Source organism: Gekko japonicus, unplaced genomic scaffold (genome assembly GCF_001447785.1).
Source record: "Gekko japonicus isolate JY-2015 unplaced genomic scaffold, Gekko_japonicus_V1.1 scaffold1077, whole genome shotgun sequence".
NCBI lineage: Eukaryota > Metazoa > Chordata > Lepidosauria > Squamata > Gekkonidae > Gekko > Gekko japonicus.
The window spans coordinates 85,946-109,715 of NW_015176482.1; the positions used below are offsets into that span (position 1 = coordinate 85,946).

Here is a 23,770-nt window from a genome sequence, read left to right on the forward strand (position 1 = left end):
TAAGAAGACTGGCCTGATAAGAGAATTAAAACTAGGAGAGACAGACTGGTGAGAGAGAGAAAGAAGCGTCTGGTGACTCCTGCTCAGTGTGGAGGAGGGCTGAACTTCTCGTTGTTTTAAAGAGCCAGCCAAAGGCCTCTAATGTTACTTGAACATATCCTCACATAGGTGAGAAGCCTAACTGATTAGGGAGAACTTTCATTTTTCATTACATGTTATGTTATGGTCTAGACTGTGAACATATGAGAAAGCATACAGATGTTCAAGTGCACAACTTAATGGGAGCAACTTCAACACATCGAAATTGATGCAGCACTCAGGCACTTGTGAAAATCTGTTCTCATCATGGCCCCTTCAGAGTGGCAGTGTTGTTACCTGCACTGACCTCAGGACCAGATTTTCCACACAGAGGAGGCCATGTTAAAGCTCACCCACATGCTGAACTTGCAGTGACTGCCCCAAAAACCAATCAGTGCTGCATTCCATATGTGGCTTCATCCAGGAGGCACCCCAAGACAGTACAAAAAGCGGCTCCTGCTCCCAAAGAGGCCCTGAGTGACCACTGAACTGAATAGCTCCATTTATTTAACATAGCTTAGCACCCACCTCCTTTGTTCTCTGTGTGCTAATAAGTCCACTACAGCCTCTCTCTTTTTTTTGCCCCTCCACTGCTCTAGCAAAGTGAGAAGAAAACAGCCCAGGGAAATGGAGATTCTCAGTTTTATGCATCACGTAAGTTTCTAGTTCTTATGATTGTGGAGAAAATTGGCCTGCAGTGCACTAGAAAGCAATTTACATATGTAAATGCTGTGAAGTTGCAACCATCTTATGGCAAAAAGCAAATTAAAGGGCTCTAATATTTTTAAAAAATGTATTGGGCACAATTCAGCCAACACACTTACAAATCACAGTTTTCAATGGGAGAGTGGTGCTGAATTGGTGCTTAACTTTCCCATTGAAATCAATGAAACTTGAATGTCTGCTGCTGGATTGTACTTTTGGAGAGCTAAGGCACAGTGTGTAAACATCTGGCACGGATGCTTGAAATCATTACTACTGGGTTTTTCATGCCCACACCTTTCACTGCACCTTTGCATCCCTAATTGTTAGTGGCTCTTGAAGCACAGGGTTAATGCCTTGCCACAAATCAGTTCTAGCTTGCAGGTTACACTGCCCACTTCCAAGGCATGCAGAAGACTGCAGGACAGCAGGAGAAATGAAACAAGACCCAAAGTGTCATAACCAGGCCCATAGCTACAGTGGGGCATTTCGGGGCTCCACCCCCTCAAACATGAGGCACACTCCACAACAGCTGCTGTCCCTTCTCCCCTCCCTCCCCTCCTGTGACATTAAAAGGGCCCTCCAGCCGATCAGTGGAGCATGTGGCTCGCCAGTCAGCTGGAAGGCCCTTTAAATCTTGCAGCTGCCCCTCTCCCTCACCTCCTCCAAGATTTAAAGAGCCCTCCAGCTGATCAGCGGGCCCTTTAAATGTTGCAGGAGGTGAAGGAGTGGGCCCCTGCTGCCCCACAAAATTTCCCCATGCTCCACCAACCCAAAATTTCTGGCTATCTCATTGTGAAAAATCTATCTGGTCCATCTAGAACTTCTGGATGCTATCATGAAGTGTCAAAATCACTCTGTACATTTTGCATTTCTCTGCTCTGACCTGGGTCACTTTCTTCTTCCCTTTGTTTTGAGAGAGGCCTCATGTCAAAGACGTTTTGGTCTCAGCAATGGCTATTAAATTGCCTTTTCACTTCATACACACGGCATTGCCTTGTCTTCATTCAATGCCTGGGAAGCTAGAGATTTTCATTCCCATTTAAAAGTACTGTTCCCTGCATTTGATTCTAGGATGTTAATGAAAGTCACAATTTCCAAAGCCAGGAAGGTTAAAAAGAAAAGCTGTTAAAGAGAACCAAACTGCAAACACCTTATGCTACTGCTGGTCCCATCTTATCATTCTGGCTCCCTCATACAAAGCTACAAAATAACCTCCCTGCATTAAACCACTGTCTCTTCTAATACCTTTATTACTCAGGAGACGATTGCCTCTACTCCATTGTCTCTGATTGGTCAGCCATAGGCTCAAGCATGATGCGACTGTGTAAAGCCTATTCTCTGGATAATATACCCATTGACTATTATATAGGAGAGGGGAAAAGAAGTAAATATCTACAAGCAAACCCAAGTTTGAAATAAAATTAGTTATTAAATAACATAAAGTGCATCATGGCTGGCCACATGCCCACAGTATAGGTGGGGGGAGTTAGATATAAAAATAAAAGCATCGGTGCTTTGCTGTAGGTATTCTGTCTTTGGCACGGAGGATGCGCTTTGGGGGAGACTGCTGCCAAAGCTGAACAGACAATTTCAGGACACAACGGGCTCCCAAATAAGCAAATGTTGCCTGCCGTGGATGGTGTTCATGGGAAGAGGGAAAGCCTGGTATGGAAGGATGGTGTCAGAGGGAGAGATTTTGCTCTTCTGTTTTGTAACCAGCTCTGCATTATACATTGTCCTAGAAAACAAACAAAACTCAAATCAATTTAAAAAATCAACATATCAGGGACCACTGACTGCCACAAACAAAACCTGCTTCAAAACACTCAGCGTTATCATGGACCACTGAGCAATAAATTAAAACGGCCAGGGAGTTCTACTGCAAGCTGCTGCCCAGCTAGGATCCCATCTGACATAATTCAGTGCAGATGCTTATCATGTAGTAGTTCTTGATGTTGTGATGGGCACACTGTAAATGTCCAATAATAGAAGGAGGCAGAATCCTGCACTGTGGCTCCCCCAAGTCAATTACTTGGCAAATGCTGATAGGAAGAGTGGGTCATGAGAGACTTGGTTTATATGCTTGCTTGCAGGAGCCTGTGATCCTATCTTTAACACCCAAGGACCTCTGGGAACTGCTGTGGACTAGTGGACAGAATGTTAACCTTGAATCTAAATGTAGATCTATCCACCCACTGAGTGACCTTGGGCATATCACTTTTTCTTGTTCCCAGTTCTCTGTCTGCACAGACCCAACTCCAAGGACATTATAGAGTTCTGATGCTCCTCTGCAGAGGAGATGTGTGTATCTGTGCATGTCATAAAGGGAGTGGGACAAGCATCTTTCTACTAGGCTCTCTTTTGACTATCACAGCAGCAGCAGGACCTGCATTTTTGTTCATGGCAAGTTTTTACCCTGTATTTCCTCCTTTTTAGACAGGGATTCTTTATTTTAATGTGTTTAGCTTCGTTAAGTATTGCTTGTGTGCTTTACAGTCAGCATTTTCCTTGACCCCGTAGTGCAGTAGATATCTTTTTTTTAAAGTGTTGTAATTGTCTGGTTAGAACGGATAAAAGGAAGTACTTCTTCACCCAAAGAGTTAGTAACACTTGGAATTCACTGCCACAGGAAGTGGTGGCGGCTACAAGCATGGACGGCTTCAAGAGGGAATTAGATAAGCATATGGAGCAGAGGTCCATCGGTGGCTATTAGCCACAAGGTATAGATAGGGGCTCTGGGGCAAGTGATGCTCTGTCTTCTTGGTGCTTGGGGGTGGGGGGTCAACAGTGGGAGGGCTTCTAATGTCCTGGCCCCACTGGTGGACCTCCTGATGGCACCTAGTATTTTTGGCCACTGTGTGACAGGGAGTGTTGGACTGGATGGGCCTTTGGCCTGATCCAACATTGGCGTCTCTTATGTTCTTATGTCTGGGGAAGTCTGTACCATGGATGGGCATGACCATTGCATAATCTGTGGGGGGCAGGAGCATATGTTTAGACACACATTTGTACTGGCTAAAATTCACCAAACACACTGTGATTGCTCTTAGTTTTTGCACATATTTGAAAGTAAAACCATTCCTAGCCAACATGATGGATCAGCCCAAGGAGTTCTATACAGTGACTATGGTGAAAAATGTTGGCTCAGTATTGGCCCTTCCAACTACTTTAGTGAGCACCAACAGAGATTCTGGTGTGCTTTCTCTCTCTCTCTCACGCACACACAGATACTTCTTGTCCCCATATCCGTTCCAGATGCCAGGTCTACTTCCAGTGTTCAGTTACTAAGCTCAAGTCAATGGCAGAATGACTGAGACTGTGCATGGCCCTCTGTCTAATCAGCTACGATTGACCCACAACATGCTCTTAATTCCATCCTTGTAATTACCTCATTATCTAATCATACTTTCCCATGTGGTCTTGTACTGGGCTTTTTTGCTGTTAGGGTCCTAAGCATGCCTCAAATCAACTGAAACTATCAATACCTTCTCCAGATGGTGAGTTGACTGACATTTTGCTAAGTGTAAAAATAATTGCCTGCCTCAATCACAGCCAGTTCCTTCAGGCTCATATAAATAGTTTGAAACAACTTCACCATTTCCATTGAAAACCTTCAGATCATAGTGTTGCTTCAGGGCCAAACTAGACAAGAAACTGAAATTGAAATAAATGGGAGGGGGGGGCCTTACCTCCAAACTAGACAAAACGCCGGAGTCCCATAATTGGAATAAATGTAAAAAAGGGGGAGGGGGGAAATGTTACCTCTACCCCCTCTTTACCTTGGTCCCAATCCTTCCCCCACCCACGGCTGTGTCTTGTCTAGTTTGGAGAAACAAAGAGACAAGTCATGGTACGATTGCCAGCTATGGATTGAGAAATACCTGGAGGTTTTGCGGGAGGAGGGGAACGGGAGGGACCTCAGTAGGATAAAATGCCACAGAGTCTGTCCTCTAATGCAGCCATTTTCTCCAGGGGAGCTGATCTCTGTTGCCTGGAGATCAGTTGTAATTCTGTGAAATCTCCAGGCCCCACCTGGAAGCTGGCAAACCTAGGTCATGGACTCCTGCTCAGAGGGTGAAATGATCAGCTAAGTGAGTTGTATAACGTGCTCTCCTCCCCCACTACTGGTGTCTCTCAGGAATGGCATTTGTTCCATAGTGGTTATGAGGGAACAGAGCAGGAAGCTTGTTTACTTTTTTTTTTTTAAAGACATAAGGAGATAGTGAAAAACAGTTCCCCTGGAGAAAATGGATGCTTTGGAGAGTGGTCTCTCTGGCACTGCACCCCACTGAGGTCCCTGTCGTCTCCAGATTTCATCCCCAAATCTCCAGGAGTTTCCCAACCCTTGAGCTGGCAGCTCTCTGCCCCCCATTCCCCACTAGTGGCAACACTTCCCTGACTAGGCTGCTAGAATGTTCTTTTGGTAAGGCAGTCGGACTGCATGGTCACTCAGAGAAGGTCAGTTACCACTTAGTATTATTTTTCCTTAATCTTTGTTATCCTGTGAAATTATAAAATTATATTCTATAATTAATTAATTTATAATTATAGAATATAATAAAGTATACAAGCTATTTTACTGATCAGCACTGAACAATAGGCCGTACATTAAAGTGGATGAATAATAATTTATTTCAAAATGTTAAGCAAATGCTGGTTTTCAAAGGCTTCTTGGACTGGAACACAAGCTCTTCTCTGTTCTGTGTGGGCTGGGGGCTGCAAGAACCTCCTGATCTGATGTCTATTGATCTGAAATTGGAGAGAGATTCCCCTCCCCCCCCTTTCTTTTCTGGCTGCTACAGGCCTTTTCGGAACTGCTGAATTAGCCTTTTCAGACTTCTATATTTAAATACATGGCTCTGCATCTTGTTGACAGGTTTTTAATGCTCAGTAAGTACAAAGATAACCTGCAGTGTGGGAAGACCACAAGAATGGAAATAAAGGCCTCGAGAGTGGGAAGAATGTGATCCCTCTGAAAGACTAGAAGGGAGCATTTATTAATGTAGGCAAAAACTAAGATGCCAACAGCACTGCCTACAATGTGTTTTATAGACAAGAGGATTTCTAGTAGCTGCTTACAGAAGCGGCCATCTCTGTTCTTTTACTCCTTTTAGACCACAACTGAAATAGTATCTATGGCTAATCTAGAGGGCACCAGAGATCTCCTGTAATCTTTAATGTCATTCAAAAGCAGCTTCAGACCAACAAGGCTGACCACCTGGAACTATATTCAAAAGCAGCCACAGTGGAGATATTTGAATTGGGGGTCAGAAGAGGGGAAGCATCAGAAGATCCAGTCACACATTTCACTCATCTCATCTAGTGAAGCCCTAGTGTGGGTAACTAAACATAATATATTCAGCCCATCAGCCTCGTTTCTTCCTTTCCCATTCTCTTTCCCTTCCCTCTGTTATCTTCCTCACTAATCAAGTGTAGATTGTATAGCTCCTTATGTCCACCACTCTTCTAAATATCAAATACTTTGAGATGCTATATAATAACAACAACAATCTTTTTGCTATCCAGGGAATGGGATTTGTGCCTCTTTCTTCTTAAACCAGAAAGATTTTCACACACTTATGTCTGGTTAGAGGCCTTATGTGATTATGGAGAGTTTCTTTTTCACATCCTAGTGAAATAACATATATCTTCTTACTGGTGTGCTTTTTTCCTGCTTCTAATATAGTGTTGCATGATGAGCTCCATGGAAAGCTGACACCTTCACATGCCCTAAGATAGGGTGGGGAACCAGAATGGTATAGGGGTTAGAAGAGCGATGGCTCATCATATGACTGCCCCACCCCGAGTGGCCCTGAAGGAGAGGTAAAGGCAGCAGCTCTCATATAAGGAGGGGCCATGGCTCAGTGGCAGAGCATCTGTTTGGCATGCAGAAGGTCTAAGGATCAATCCCCGGCATGTCCATTTAAAGGATGTGGTACTAGGTGATGTGAAAGACCTCTGCCTCAGACCTTGAAGAGCCACTGCCAGTCTGAGTAGGCAATACTGATTGATTCAGTATATGGCAGCTTCATATGCTCACATATTGGAGATAAGCAGTAACAGAGCTACCAGGGCCACAGTGCAGCACTGTGCAGGTGCACTGCTTCTAAGTGGCTAGTGGAATCCAGCAACCGCAAGAGACATTATCACTCCATGCTCATACCAGGTTCAACTAGCCACTACATTATGCTCTTACTAGGGATACCAGCCTGCATCCATGCTCCCTAGGAGCTGTTTAGAGGAGGGGCCTGACAGGGGAATGTTTGACATCTGGGTCTTCACCCAGAAGTGACATCACTACCTATGACGTTCTAGGGATTTCCCCCCCCCCCCAAGACTCTACGGTAAATAACATGGAGATTGGGTTAATTCCCAGAGCATCACAGGGGGGCAGTGACATGACTTCCAGGTGAAGATAACAGTGTTGTTTTCCACCATTTTCCTTCTGCTGCTTGCAGGAGTGAGGGTTGGCAATGGAGGGCAGGGACAGGTACCTGAGTATCCTAACACCTACAGATTGCTGCAGCCATGGCCTCAGCAACTCTGTCACAACATCCCAATGCCCTCAGCTGTTTTGAGTCTCCATCGGGAAGAAAGGTGGGGTATAAATGAAGCAAATAAATAAATATAACCAAAAGGCAAGATCATCATGAGTGTGAAGTTGTTAACTTGCACACTGTTTAACAAAAGTCACAGCATCCAGATTTTCTCGGGAAAGTGGGTGATCTTTAAAACAATAAATACCGACTATGCCACACACACACATGTGGTAATGCCCCCTTTCCTACCTAGAGGTCAGAAGTTTTCTATGTCAGAAATATGGACCTTCTCATTGCCTCTTATTGAGGAGAGCAAGGAATCCTGTGGCTGGCTCAGCAGTGCTAAAGCCTTCAAGACTGGCTTGCATTTGAAAACCGATCTCCCATCTGCTTTCCAGACTTGCAGCATTCAGGGCTTTGGCCATACTGTGCTTGTTTACGTCAGGGAGAATGCTGACGTCAGCACCCCACTGTGCTTTGGAAATTTACCCCAGCTGTATTTTCTCTGGAGATGCTGAAATTAATAGTCTTGAGAGAGCTGAATGAAAAGCCTCTGTGGCTTGCTTGCTTTTCTCTGGCACTCTGCTGAAAATTCTGCAGGGGATTCAAGGCCTGCATTTTGAGTAAATATTTATTTCTGGTCATTTGAAGCAGGGTATGAGAGCTATCCAAGATGATAAAGGCTGATGGCATGAACAGTGTTTCACCCACAGTAGTGGTTTTAAATTGTGTTCCAAGGAACCATTGGATTCCTTGGTAACTTACACTGGGAAGATCAGTAAAAGAACAAAAGATGCCCCTTAAAAGTCTGCTCTCCCACCATTACTGATCTTCCCCTGCCAACAAGAGCGGTAGGTTCTAGGCCACACTTGCAGTTCGTGCAGAGCAGTAAGGAGGCTCCACAAAACTATGCAGTTAAGGCCAAACTATATGTGATCCTGGTTAAGATTGGAGTTCCAGTGGCATAAGTCAGTGGTACACTGACCTCAATGGCCTAGACTAGCCCATTCTCATCAGATCTTGGAAGCTAAGCAGGGTTGGCCCTGGTTAGTACTTGGATGGGAGACCATCAAGGACCAGGGTTACCAACTCTGGGCTGGGAAATACCTGGAGATTTTGGGAGTGGAGCCTGAGGAGGGCGGGGATTGGGGAGTATCGTGGGCCAGCCTGCTGTAGCTGAGGATTACTTAGCAGGTGCTGATAATGTCCCCGTCAGCAACTCTTAGGCTCCACCAGCTGATGGTGTCAACGACCCTGAGATGGTGGAGGCAGGTCCTAGAGCCCCAGTTGCTGAGGACAGCATGTGCTCCAGCCCCATGAGCACTGGGAACACAGAAGAGGCAACGAGAGGCGGCGCCTCAACAACCCAAGATCTTGGGGAGACTCCACAGGTTGCCTCTCCTCCCCTTTCCCTGGAGCCAGGGGAATGCAGGAGGCGACAGGCATGCTTGGAGTTCCTCAAGAGGAGGCAGAGCACGCGCCTCGCTGCCCAGCAACTGCCAAATCAAGAGGAACACCTGGGGTTAATGAGTCAAATGGATGGCTCTCTCACAAGGAATGAGACCCAGCTGCGAGCTGCCCATAAAAGATGGGACATCAGATGGGGTAGGTGTGGGAACAACTTGTCAACTTTCTGGAGATGCATGACCACACCACCCAGACCTGTTTCTGTCTGCAACTCCTGAACCTTTGGCTTCGACCCTGGACCTGCTTGACTATGCCTCTTGGACCTGCTCAGACTCTGCTTCTTCTACCCTTGGCTGGCTTCCCTTGTGTATGACTCTTTGACTGAACTCTTGACTTTGCACTTTTGGTTAGTGATTCTGTCTCATCCCCTTGGTCTCGGCTGAGTCTGCTCTGACCCAGGACAGTGAGGGATCTCAGCAGGGTATAATGCCATACAGTCCACCCTCCAGCCATTTTCTCCAGGGGACCTGATCTTGGTCATCTGGAGATTGATTGTTACAGCAGGAAATCTCCAGATACCACCTGGAGGCTGGCAACCCTATACTATGGAGAGGCAAGCAATGGCAAAACACCTTTGTGTGTCTCTTTCCTGGAAAACCATATGGTGCTGCCATAAGTCAGCTGCAACTTAATGGCACTTTCTATCACAGGTCAGCAGCAAAAAGCAGACGCCCCTCCTTAATGGATCTGGTCCCCTTCCAAGACATTTCTTTAACTGGAAATTATCCCAGTGGTGGTGGTGGTGGTGGTGAGACAGGCAAACTTTGGCAAGTTGTCTTTTGGCACTGTGCCTAAAAACCAACCTGGGGGAAGACTTCCAGTTGAAGAAAAGGCAATTGGAGGGGAGCGTGAACCCACCTCCCAACTGATGTGGCCAAATTCCACCCCTCCCTGCTGACGCTTTCTCAGGTGAGGAAATCTGCACATGGATCTCTGACGTTGTATGCAGTTTGGGCCTGAGAATGTGCTTCTAAATCTTCCACAGGAGATATTTAGGATTCCTCAGCAGACAAGATGATGCAGGGAAAGTTCTCTGAGGGTACAAAGTTTGCAAACCACTCGCCTGAGAAAGAAAATGGGGAGGTATGACTACAGTTTCAAGTCTTTTCAAAAATATCATTAAAAAGAGTCTTTGACTTATCCAGTAACAGCAGAACAAGAAGCAACAGATGCCAACTACAGGAACATAGGAAAATATTCCTTACAACATCTGTTCAGAACATCTACTGATTTAGGTCATGTAGTTAAGACTCTGGAGGTGACTTGCTGTCATCTAAGCCTGACAGCCAAGGTACTCCCAGCTCTGTGATTATGTTAGAAGCACAATTAGTCGACTACACTTTGTAACATCCCTGCCTTAAACCTGCTGTGGAGTTTTTTGAAAAGTAGATCTTATTTTGGGAATGTGCTGGCTGCAAACAAGGCTAGAACAGGCGTTTATAGTTTCTGGAAGTCATCCTGCAGCTTAGTTTATTGCTGAAGGGAACTGCAGGCTGGAATGGCATTCTACCAGATGGCTGGGAAATGAATACAGAGGGAGCATTTGGAACTGGATAATAAAAAAAAAATACAACCTGAAAAGACCATACACGTGAATGAATTATATAATGAACAAGTTATAATGATAACAAATAAGTTATAATGACTCAGAAGAGAAAATTTAAGTGTCTTCCTCAGAAATAATGGGAGAAACCTGTCAATCCTCTGTATGTCCTGTGATTCTATATCACTGATTCTTGTCATTTTGGTTCCATGATGCATAAGGCAGTGAGAGGGGAGGGGAGAGAGTGGCATCAGATACACGCCCATCAAGGATGTCGTGCGGCTAAAAAAGTCTGCCAATTTCCCCACCAGACAGGATAATTTGAAATGGCATTTCTGCACATAGCACTTCCATTCCTAGCCAACCACTGCACCATCTCAGACTCTGAGAAGGTTTGCTAAATGCACACATCCATCATGTTTGCATGAGCTATTTGGGAGCTGTGCTGAGCCTGCCTGCTAGAAAAACCAATGGGAAAGTTTTATTTGTAGCCATTAGGGGCAAGATAGCCTGTGAAGGGAGACTGCTGGGGGGGGGGGCAAGTAAAAGCAGAGGCAAAGACTTCCTGCCTCCTCCAGTAATAGGTAGCCCCTGGAAGGGGATGATGAAGACAGATGTTTTCCTTTCACTCTAGGGTAGACAAATATGGCTGCAGAAAGAGCTCTGATAGCAGAAGTTGGCTAAGATAGGAGGAAACTGCTGAAATCAACCAAGCACAGAAAGACAGGAGGAAGGTTTAGCTTTATTTACTGGCTTGCTTCATTTTTATTTGAAAATAGGATCTCAGGGAAAGAATGAAAACTCAAATGTCAAGTCACACATTCCTGTACTGGTCCAAGTAGGAGGCTTAATTGCTCCTTAAAATGGGTCACTATCTCTTATGTGCCTGAAATTGGGCAAGAACCATTTCAACCCAAATAACTGGGAAGAAAAACTTGGGAGATAAAAAAATTGTAACACTTATAATTACTAGCAAAATGGGGGGTACTTTCTCATAAATGAGTGAAATTTGACTTGAAACATCTCATGGATGAGGGTAATAAACCTCTGACAATTTTATTTCACAAAAGAAGCTACAAGTAGGCATTTGTTTCCCCAAACACATTAAGAATGGGGTAAAAACACAAAAATGTGTAATAACTGTTAGAAAAGAAAACATTATTAACAAACTAAGTTGGCTAAGCAAGTCAAAGACCACTAAGGAGAAACTCTCAAATCCTGGGAGGGTGTTTGGACATAGTCATTCAGAAATACATTATTTTTTCTGCAGCAGACCTTTTCCATGTAGTGCTGTCCCATGTGTGCCTGGTTTATACTTTTCTTGCTATAGACCTTCACTCCGGATGCAGTGTAAGTGAAATATATTTCCTTTTTCATTGACAGTAGGCTGTGGTTGCCTTCAGAGGCCTCCATGCGAAGACTCTGCTTTGTAAAACTACGGGAATACTTTAACCCTTTTCACATTTTCAGTTTTGGTGCTCCAACTTGTGCACAGCAGTAGTGTGTGCTACACATGACTCTCCCAACACATGTGGTTGCCATTTTGTGTGAATGGGATGTATTTTCTATGCATGTACAGCATTGGTATGTGTGGAGAAATGCCCCCCACCCGGAATGAACCCCAATATTGCATTCATTGTGACTACACTTGGTCCACGTACAGAAGCCCTGCTGCAGATCCGTAGCCGGCAGAAAGGGGGGAGTGGGGGAAAGGAGCTTCCCAGCACAGAGCAAACCAGCCTTTGCTTTATTCCAGTGGCACCGGCTGAAGCACGGCAATGGCTACTGATTCACACCCTGCTGCCAGGCTACACCCAAAGGCGGCAGAGACTGCTAACAGAAGCATGTTTAGAAACTAAACTCTGTCTTGGGGGAGGAAGATTCAAATGACCCCCAGGTGGGACAGATGCCCCCAGAGTAGATTATAAATTCTCAGGATACAAGCAGTCAGTTCAGTTTCATGTTCAGTTTTGGGCACCTCAGTTCAAGAAGGATGTAGACAAGCTGGAACGTGTCCAAAGGAGGGCAATGAAGATGGTGAGGGGTCTGAAGACCATGTCCTAAGAGGAAAGATTGAAGGAGCTGGGTATGTTTAGCCTGCAGAAAAGTCAACTGAGAGGTGATATGATAGCCATCTTCAAGTACTTGAAGGGCTGTCATATAGAGGATGGTGCAGAGTTGTTTTTTGTTGCCCCAGAAGGTGAGACCAGAACCAACGGGTTGAAAATCAATCCAAAGAGTTTTTGGCTATACATTAGGAAGATCTTTCTGACAGAGTGGTTCCTCAATGGAACAGGCTTCCTTGGGAGACGGTGGGCACTCCTTCTTTGGAGGTTTTTAAACGGAGGCTAGATGGCCATCTGACAGCAATGCTGATTCTGTGAACTTAGGCAGATCATGAGAGGGTGGGCAGGAAGGGATGCATCAGTGCTTAGTTCTTGTGGCCCTTTCTTACATGCCCAGGGAAATGCTGATCACCACTTTGGGGTCAGGAAGCAATTTTCCTCCAGTTTGCCTGGGAATCCTGGAGGTTTTTTGTTGTCTTTTGGGCATGGACCTGGGTGTGGGGGGGAGAGGTATTTGTGAATTTCCTTCATTATGCAGTGGGTTGGACTAGATGATCCTGGAGGCCCCTTTCAACTCTATGATTATATGGAATTACTGTTCCATTTTGGGCAGCTCTTGAGATAGGTACAAGCCATGATGGATTAGCTTTCCCCTAAGAAATCCATCTTGTCCACACAGTGGGACATGGTGGAGAGGAGTCCCAACCTGGTAATCTAAGGTAATGCTGAAGTCTAAACTTCTGCAACTTCAAATAAAGGTAGCCTGTTCTGAATCATTTACCAAGTGCCTAGTGTAGGTACTTCCCTTGCAAAGCCCAAAAGTTTGAACAGCACATGTGTATTATTTTATTCCTTTATCAAACTTTCTTATTTTTTAATTCTCTAAGTCAAATCTCTGAAAACTAGTCACCACGCCTAGTCCATCTTGCTGTCTAAAGTGTGGTAATGGGGAGGGGCAGTTGAAAAGTTTGCCATCCCTGGAGCATGATAGTTCTACATTACAAAGTTGTGATACAACTCCCCACAACTGCTTGTAGAAGCGTAGTGGGAGGTGCAGCAAAGAGTGGGGCGTCTAAACAGCAATGCATATATGGAGTGTTAGAAGTATGACTCCATCTGGGTGGAGATGATCCTAAGAGTCATTGGTGGTGAAGATTACCCAGCTTGTAATTGGCATCCTTGGGAAGTGTGGGGAAGGGGTGCGTTGCCAAGCAGAGACTTTGGGTGGCCACTGGAATCATCTGACTTCCCGGGGTCCAATCAGAAAAAGACAGGGAAAGGTTTACAAGCCTGTTCCTTTTCAGTAAGCATTAAGGCATTCCTGCAACTATCTGGGGTTCCATCTGCATGTACTGAAGCTGTTTGCTCATATTCACTCCTGGTTATGAAATGCTAGAGTGCCATTTGTAAAGGGCTTTTGTGAAAGGAAGCATTTCTTCCTCATCCCTCCCCACTGTGCATGATCCTCCTACATTTACTGTTTGCACTGAGAAGAAGAATGGGGAAAAGGCAGCAAGAGTTGAACTTGTACCTGACTATTGTGAGAAGCACAACCCAAAGGCCAAGGTAGGTGTTCTTCTGGCAGGAGGCTGAAACTGAATGAAACTTCTAAATAAAGGTAGTGTTCTCTTTGTATGTTCCCCTAAAGAAAATGGTGTGGACCCTGCTTTGTTTTCCTAGTTCAGTCTTTTATCTTATAACGTGATTATAATGATTGGACAGATTTTGGTGGCACAAAGTGTACATTCATGTTTTAAAGCATAGCATTTCTTTCAAAAAGAAAACATTGCTGTGCAAACAAAGACAAGACTATTAAGTGATTTTCTTTTAGAAAAACAACCACCACACTGATGGTCCTTGGATTCCACAAAGCACATACAATCTACAAAAAGCACTTCAAGTTAATTCCTGTGCTACAATTGAGACACTACTTGAAATGGGGTAGTATTTGCATTATTTAACAAATTTGCTGTCTGTGAGCTCAAAATCTACTTTAAATTACTACACCTTCATGATTCCCATTTTGCTTTGAAGAGGAGTCTTGAAAGCTTGCATTCTTCTAGCAGTAAGAGCTCTAATATGGTCCTGCTTTACCACACATTCATCACCAGCATCACCCCCCCCAATTTCAGTGTTGCCCAGTTTACAAGCAGCCTACACGCCAACACCAGTCCTGCATATCTGCCATTTATGGTGGCTGGTGAATCCCATGATTGCTGCTATGTGTTCTTATAACACTTCATATACATGCATACCTATTTACATGCATCCTCCGCAAAGAATGGCAGTGAGAACAAGAAAGGAGAGTCAGATGCTAAGACTGCAATCCTGAGGGCACATTCCTGGGAATAAACCCCACTGAAGAGCATGAGAGTTGCTTCTGAGTAGACCTGTTTAAGATTGCCCCTTTACTCGGAGCAGCTTAGCCGGCCCTGGCAGACTCTTTACATATCCATATCCAAGCTTGAATCCAGGGTGATTTCTGCTTCACAGTGCTGCTTTTCCCTTAGCACAACCATCAAGCCAGGAGCACTCAGTCCATTATCGGATTGACCCACTGGCTAAATCTCAAGTGCCAGCACCTCCCATTCTTGGTGCCAAATGCAAGAGTGGAATGCAGAGCGTAGGTGAAGCTTTTAGGATGGGCACACAGAGGCTACAGAGATGGCCCAGATCAATGTCTTATCAAGGAGAAGCTCCTTGGCTTAGTACATTTACAGTTCATTTAAGATAAAAAATTTAATGAAAGGCTGCAGTGCTACTTTGCTGCCCTTTACGGCTTGCTTGGGAATATCAAGACATCTGATTAGCTGCCACTGGAAACTGAATGCACAGTAAATGGTCTGATTCAGTGAGGCAATGTGTATTTTATACCTTAATATTAATACGTCTTAGTGTGTGTGGGGGAATCTTCTGTTTCCCTGGCTGCAATGATAATGAACCTGTGCAAACCTAAAGAATTTTGATTTCAATAAAACTGATATCAACATCTTCATGTAAACAATCTCTTAATCTATTCATGAATCATGAGAATGAAACCTCTTTCAGGAGTGTGGGGGTGTCTTGTTCTTTCAAAAAGAGCACAAACCAATGTTGAAATTGAAAGTCTAAGACCTAAGGGCTTACATACTAGAGAAACAACTGGGCTTTTTATTTTCAGCTCTTTAACAGGATATGTCAATCACTGCAAAATGGGATGAGATTATCCTTTATTTTTCTGACTGTGTCAGTAATCTGACAGTTTAAGGCTTTTGCAGAAGTATGGCATGAAGAAGGAAGGGACATAAATATGTTCACGTGATAATTCTTTCATCAGGCACCATAAGAAAAAAAAAATCTATCAGCCATCTCCAGTACCTTGCAAAGTGATTTACTTCGTAAAAATGAGAGCATCCCAGTACCTCTTCTCTGCCTCTTTCCTCTCCCCCTCCTTCCATTATCTTCTATCATGCCCCTGTGCCTGAAGATGAAGGATGTGCAGATCTCAGTGCCTTCCTAGCAATAAGGATGAAGTGCTGATATTTTACTGGAGGTTTCTAATGACATGCATGGCCAAAACAACTCATAAGGAAAACCTGAATGAGAATTTTGAAATCCATGCCCCACGGTGTGTTCGACTTCTATGAACCCTGGGGAGGGTAGATGATTGGTAATTCTCCCCCCCTTTCACCTATGAAAACTGGCCCCTGCCGACTCTATTTGCCCTGGTAAGGAATATATCAAGGAAATGAACATTCTTCTCTACAAGGTGATCTAGCACTACCACATGAGACTGATTTACATTACAAAAAGGGGTGTGGGTGACAGTGAAGCCACCCCCCCTCCACCTGACACTGCAGTTCCAATCCAAGCAGCCCCCCTACCCAGGAGCTATTTAAAGAATTCAGTCACAGCCTCCAACATTGCGCCTAGTTCGCCCCCTTATTCCCCAAGTACTGTGTTCTTTTGTTCCTTCTTGGTCCTGATGGAACGACATATTTTATCCTGCTAGGCTTTTTAAAAATTGTGCTCGGCTTTTAAAACTGCCCCAAGCTTTAGAAATGATGCAATAATTTCTTTAAAACGTCTCCCTATCAGGTTTGCCCCTCAAACTGCCACGAGGAAAAGTCAGTACTCTTCCACGATGACATCTACGGCACAGATTCCTTGAGTATGTACGGTTTGTAAGTCTTCGAAGGGTACAAGGAGTCTGAAGGAGACGAGACCAGCCACTCTCATGACTTCTGTGGCATTGTTCCGCCAGTGGAAGAAACCACTGGATCCCAGAGAGCCCTTTCCATGGAAGTGGCTCCCAAATGGCCAATGCCAGAACTATCCTTTTCAGGATGCGGATTTCTTGAGATTGCTCCGGCAGTGGCAGCACTGTGACCTCCGCTCAGGAGAGACCTTCTGGCAAGAAGCACCTCCGAGATGGATGGGTGGAAGACAAAGGCAAAAGGAGGAGAGGAAATCTGCCTTCCTTCTGCTTGGGACTTCTATGCACTATTACTGGTCTACACTGGTTTATGCATATTTCTTCATATTAAATATATATTTGTGTTTCAAAGGTGCCCAGGAGAGGCAAAGTTCTCGAGGCCTGGAAAGAATAATTAAGTAGCCAATGGAGAAAGTTTGATTCTTGCAAGTCAATGTTTCACTGTTATCATTTCACAGTATTTCTTCACCCATTGAGAGAAACTGTTCAGGTGGATTGGATTCTTGTAGCAAAAATTTAAAGGCAAGAGTTCCCAAGCTGTTCCCCGATAGAAGTAGATCACTGCTGCAAATCACTGCCTGCTAATAGCCTTGTACATGAAATGGATCACTGACACAAGAACTCCATTAATGGATGCCAGTATGAAGAAAGATGACCTGTCAACTTGTGGGCAATGTCTCATCAGAAGGAACCTTAACATTTGACTCAAGTTAAAGCAATTTCAGACAAATTAACCTGCACAAAAAAATGCACACTACCAATCAACTGCCTCCATTGAAAGAAATCAGGGACTGCTTGGGTACAAGAAGAGATTTGTCTGGCGTTCCCCTAGATAAGAAATTGCTAGCTGACATGTGTGATGACACTTGAAAATAGTGTTGACCTATAACCAGCAGCCAGCTAAATAAATGGGATTGGAAATCTATGTACTTAAGTGCTGAAGTTGCAACCAACTTAGGGTGACCCTACCAATGGGCTTTCAAGGCAAGTGATGAGCAGAGGTAGTTTGCCATTACCTTCCTCTGCAGAGTCCTCCTTGGTGGTCCCCCATCCGAGTAGTGACTCTGCTTAGCTTCTGAGATCTGATGAGATCAGGCTATACTATGCGGCCTTCCTTCCCTCCTAAATCTCCCTACATACATAAAAATGCCATATAGAATGAATTAGGATGCACTCACCTTCATGCTCTTGGAGCTCAGCATGTTCTCTCTTAATTTTTTGCTTCCTTATTGCATGTCTCAGGTTGGTCCTGTTTGTTTCTCATTTTTGCTCCATCCTGTACAAATGTATTAGTTCTGTGTGGGATTTCTTGATTTGGGGAGCAGAACTCCTCCCTGTGTACAAGGCAGGCAGTGGCATCACTTTCTTTCTCAGAGATTCTTTGCATCTCGAGGCCCAGAGTTTGGGCCTCTCCTTCTGCTTGTCTGGCTGGTGACAGTCCTTCACCTCCAGCATCCATTTCTGTACACTCGTCACTAGGGCTCTTTTCAAAGTGCATATTTCTGGCTAAGCCATTTTCTGCAGAACTGATCTCCTTAATGGCACATCCAGCAGTCTGCATTACACTCTGGGCCACCCCCTGGCAAGAGCTGCTATTCATACAGTGGCCCTTGGGGGACTGATCAGCCCCAATAATTGTATTACTGAGCTTGGATTCTGCCTCAGGGTCATCCATGCCAGAGGCAGGCCTTTCCTGAGCAAAGCATTTCCTGGTATTTTCACTGGAGGCAAATGGGCTCTTTCCACATCTTTGAGCTTGTAGCATGAGAAGACTGTGGTCATCTTGGGCCTCTTGTGGCTTAGCATTCTTATCTAACTCTGTGGTGCAGTTATGTTCCTTTACTGGCTCACTGACCAGAGTTTGATTCTTTAGTTGTTCAGTTCTAGGGTGTCTCTAGAATGAAAAAAAGACAATATCCTGCTTTGCAGTTCTTAAGCTTTTATGTACAGCAACATAAGACTACACATCCAAAGTTACCAATATCAGTAATTAGCGACTGACTACTCTTTACTAGTGAGAAAGCTGTCGCATCTTAATAGAATGTCACTGTGCTAAATAAATAGGATCATATTGACCACCTCCCTATTCACCACCCCAATATGCTGCACACACACTCTCCAGTCTGTCCTAAGGTATAAGGTATGTCTTCGAGACCCCTCAAAATATGGCTTAAATAATGTGATTGTTGGTATTGTTGTTGCTGTTCTCCTTGTAGTGATTTTCTTTCTTTTCTGGAAAAAATAAAACGCCCTGGCCTTGGTCAGGGTATTACAAATATATATATGGCTTAAATAAGCCTTCATGGCCTATAATCACTTGTCATCCCAGTTGCTATGCTTGCAGAGCACCACGGTTAGCTTTTCCCTTACACCAGCAGTCAGCAACCAAAAACCCCCCAACATTCAGAGCAAGAGATCAACAAGGAGCCAGTATACAAAAGCCTGTCTGCATAACTGAAAATATAGAACTTAACATTACTGAACATTGACATGTTGATTAAAAATCTATAATGTTTCTGCAGACCATACACTGGTTGTTGTGAACTGTTTATTAGAAAGCAGCACATATCAGAACTCACAAGAAGTAATAAATATACACTGGAGCACCCTGCATGACTGTTTTAGCACACTGGCATAAATCTGTGCATGAATTGCCCTTGGCCTACTGATGACTGTTCACCTCCATCACCCCTAAGAAGCCCTTTAGGTCCACAAAGAATCTTTGCCTGCCCTTCCTTTCACATATTGGTTACTCTAGCATCCCACCTGCCCTTCCAACATACTGTAACCTAAAGACGTCATTGAATTTTTTAAAAAGCTGTTGCTGGTTCTACATTGAGCCATGCTTGGCTGTGGAGCCAAAGACTGCAGTCTCCTACCCTACTGCTCTCATCACATCTATATCCTGATCTATGAATAAATGGTTCCTTTCACATTGTTCCCCCCCCCTTCTTGGAGCTTAGTGAAAGTGATGGGGAATAAAGGCCTTAGAGAGACTGACTGCAAATCTCCCTGTAGTGTCTTCTAGTTTGGCCGTTGGTGACTATGAGAAAAGAATAAAGGAGTGGTAGTGCTGCTAGAAAATTTGTTGTGTTCTTACATAGACCACACACACGGTCAGGTCCTTACACAGCCATGCGAACGGCTTAAGCTTCGCTCTCTAAGACAATAGCCAGCATGGATCCTAGAATGCACCAATCGGGCGGTCAGGATCCTAGAGTGACCTATAGAATGTATATGCACTGTAAACAAGGGTCATTTCCTGCAGGAGCGCACAAGAGCAGAGCTCCAGCAGTAAAGAGCCCAGGGAGCGGGCACATGCAACAAGCCCCACCCCCTGCTCCCAGCAGCCCTCAGTCAGAGCAAGAAGCAGCCTGGTAAGTTGCAGAGCCCCCCCCCCGCCCCCCAGTCCAAAAGAGTCCAGTGGCACCTTTAAGACCAAGTTTTATTCAGGTACAAGCAATCCCTCCTCTGCGAGGACAGATCTGCATATCCCCCCCCCCAATAGCTAGCAATCCAAAACAGTCCAGTGGAGCCTGAGCGGTGGGTGTTGCCTTCTGACACACTTCCAGTGGTGTCAGGGTGTGTGGCATATGCAAATAAGTTATGCTAATGAGTTATCCTAATGAGCTCCTACACCTCTTTTTCTACTAAATGACCCCTGACTGTAAATAATCCTATCACAGGTGTGGGTGTGTGTTTGGGTGTGGCTCACTATGGGGATATAAGCAGGCCTCCGGTCCTGTGGTCTTTGTCTTGTTTCCCGAGCTGAAATAAACTGTGAGCTGTTTCACTTGTCAACACGTCTGGACCCAGTACTTTACAGAATTAATGCAAAGTACAAGGGTGTGGTTTTTAGTTTTATGAGACATTTGTGTTACCTGGCTTGTTTCAAGCATCTAAGCAGGCAAGCCTCATAGCCTCACCTGGTTATCCAGATCATCTTTTACAAAGGGTAGCTCTTCAGCTTCTTTGGCATCCCATCTGTAAAGTAATACACAAAACATTCGGTTGTCAGTTCTTCAGATAAGAGTTATTTGTAAAAAAATCTGCCTTTCCACTAAACTGATGACTTGCAACAACTAATTTTAAACAATATAATAATACAAACCAATCAGAAAACAATTATATGACAAGTGGAGACTCGCAAGAAACTTGTGGGATGATTATCCCATTCCTGACACCTTTGCTTCCTCCCCTCTCCCCCTATCTCTCTCACTCTCTTTCTTCAGCTTTTTGTCTCCACCCCCCTCTCCCACAGCCTCTACCTAGGAAAATTACAATCTTCCTCTACAGTGGGGACCAAAGCAGCTTACATTATTCATAGAATCATAGAATAATAGAGTTGGAAGGGATCTCCAGCAGATAACTTCCTAAGGTAACAGCGTTCCGTGCGCCTTGGTGTTTAGTCATGCCGGCCACATGACCACGGAAATGTCTTCGGACAGTGCTGGCTCTTCATCTTTGAAACAGAGATGAGCCTCGCAACCCTAGAGTCGGATTCGACTGGCTTTCGAGCGAGGGAACCTTTACCTTCTTTAAGGAACTTGATTGTATGTGTGTGAGATTCTGTTTTGTGTGCATGCGATTTTGATATTCTTCAGTAAAAGACAAATTGTTTTGAATTCACCAGTCTCGTCTCTCTCACTGGGACATTCTTGGGGTGGACTGGACCTCTGTAAACTTTGGCAGGAACCCATATTGAATTTAGTTCGCCATCTGCTGTAGATAGAGCAGTTTGGCTAACAAAACTGAGGAAAAATCTCTCCAACCACCCTGAGTGGTGGGACAATCCTGATTTTCTGATATATACCCCTTGTAAATCACTGGCCCAAATTTGTTCCCATTTGTGCTTTTTGAGAGTATCTGGTTACATTTTAATGAGTGTGAGTTGTAGGGTTGCCAAATATAGCTTACCTCCACAGCGGGGGACTCCCGGGTGGATCCTGGAGTGCACCGTGAGGTATAGTCAGTGGGGGACTCCCGGGTGGATCCTGGAGTCACCAGGAAGTGATGTTATGATGCCGGGCACACTGGGGGTGGGGCCACGACCATTCGAGGGGAAACCATAGAGTTTCCCCTCGGATGGTTGTGGCCCCGCCCCCAGCGTGCCCGGCATCATAACGTCACTTTCTGGTGACGCACACGCCGGGGTGGGGTTCCCCCTGGGGCCCGATTCCGTGGCGACAGAAATCGGGCCTCCAAAGCGGGGGTTTACCCGCCCCCCGCCCCCACTTGGCAGCCCTAGTGAGTTGCTTGCTGTCATGCTTTAGGGGGTCAGCTCCCATCACAGGATCTCAAAGCTTAATCTCTAGTACTGGTATACATGCATGAACATGCAGTGCCTAAACACAAAGGCATATTTCACACCCAGCAGTTGCTGATAACTTGCTGTGAGACAACCATACCTTTAACCAATAGAACCAACACACACCCTCCTGGCTTTTAAGTCAGTGAAGGACAGTTTCTTGCAACGTTAACTTTCTACAGACCCCAATGAGTAACTGCCACTTGAGAACTAGCTCCAGCAGTAATCGTTGGTATGAGGAGCATATTTTAGTCTATGACATGCTGGAGGCCATGCCATAGACACAACACTCTGGTCCTTGAAATACATCTTAGAAGCAAAAAGAAAAAAAATGTGAAGAACGAAAGTGCCAGAATGCTGGAAGTTTAGCAATACTTCCTCTGTTCCCACAATTAGACATGCCTTTCTCTATTGGCTGTTATTCTGTATGCATTACTAATTTTCTAAACGAGCTTCTTCTCTTGTTGTTTCAGTACTTCAGCAGATCTTGAAAGAGACTGAGGGCCTGTTACACAGTAGGATTAATGATGCAATACCATTTCCAGTCCCTACCATATTTCTACACAACTGAGTGCTGAGCCATGCACTACTTGTGCATTCTCATGACAGCCATCAGTTGCTTAAAATAAATGGAGGGCCCTATTGACAGGCTAGCTGTAGTGCACCAGTAATCAAACTGGCCATAGGCTTGCTACACACAAGCAAATCAATGTTGCTGACAGGGTAAAGAAAGATCTTTCTATTACAAGACTTCAACTGAGGACTCTCAGACTGACCTTATTGCAGGTGGGTCATATTTTACCCCTGTCTGAAATATGCATTGGGGCAGTCCAGGAAAAGTTTTACCACCTCACTTGCTATCAGAATGAATTGGACCTTAGCAAGGCAGATTACTACTGATCGATGACAAATTCCACCACAGTTATATTTGAGTCCAGTAGCACTAGAAGAGTCCAGTAGCACCAAGAAGAGTTTCAGGGCGTAAGCTTTCCGGAGTCAAAGCTCCCTTCGTCAGACACAGTTGATTGGAAAAGGAGACCTGAATCCTTTTGTCCTAGCCAGAAGGTGGGAGGGCTGTTGTAAAGAATGCCTGCAAAGGATGCAAAGGTACCGTGTATATTGTAATCAGCTTAATTAGAGCAGAGGGGAAATGCTTGGGGGCAGAAAATTAGCATCTGTAATGAGATAAAAATCCTATGTCCCTATTGAACCCTGGGGGTCCCCCTTGTTCTGAACGTTTGTCATGCCAGAGATACTGACTTGCAGAATCATCTCAGATAGAAGACATGTAAGTGTAATCAGAATCAGTACGTACTATAATCTAAGTAAATGGGAACCAGCTGGGTTAAGGCAGCAATCCCTAATTAGTCTAGGACGGGGAATGGGGAATCAAAGAATAAAGATTCAGTCCTAGAGGCAGAATTATTCATGATGGAGGAATGAAGGAAGACTCATGAACTTGCCTGAATACTCGACTACGTGTTCCAAGCAAGCAAGGAGACTGAAGGCGACAGCTTGACGAATGCCAGGAATGCTGCCCGTGGCCTTGAAGAAGCCAAGAGCCGCGGCGAGAATCTTCCTGAACTGCTCACCGTGAGGTATAGTCCGGGTGCAGGGGCTGCTTAGAAGACCACAAGTGTCTGCAAGCAAGCAAGCTTTGGCTGTGCTAAGAACCAGAGGAAGCCTCCAGGACAGTTGACAAGCCCTCAAGTTGTGAGCAAACCCTGAAGCAAGTAGCTGAGCCAAAACGGAGGTGGAGTTCCAGGGAGAAAGGAACAACAAACCATTTGTTTAGAGTAGCTAGCATAGTTAGGGGAGGTTTCGTCTATTGTCTATTTTATTTTGTAAACTCCCCCTATTTGTTTTAAT

The 23,770-nt window shown here is 44.8% G+C and overlaps 1 protein-coding gene across 2 annotated transcripts in view; it reads right to left on the reverse strand.

Moving 5' to 3' along the window:
- LOC107123873 (chromosome unknown open reading frame, human C15orf52) overlaps nt 1–23,770 on the reverse strand; it is a 132,865-nt gene that overhangs the window by 28,974 nt on the left and 80,121 nt on the right. Inside the window, exons 11-13 of one of the 2 annotated variants that reach the window (XM_015427215.1) lie at nt 20,520–20,577; nt 17,772–18,487; nt 2,052–2,521 (exon numbers count right to left, since the gene is read on the reverse strand). In XM_015427215.1, coding sequence (XP_015282701.1) covers nt 17,804–18,487; nt 20,520–20,577 — 742 coding nt within the window. In that variant the 3' untranslated portion in view covers nt 2,052–2,521; nt 17,772–17,803. Of the gene's footprint in view, nt 1–2,051; nt 2,522–17,771; nt 18,488–20,519; nt 20,578–23,770 lie in introns of those variants that run through there. The other variant, XM_015427216.1, reaches the window with a different exon arrangement.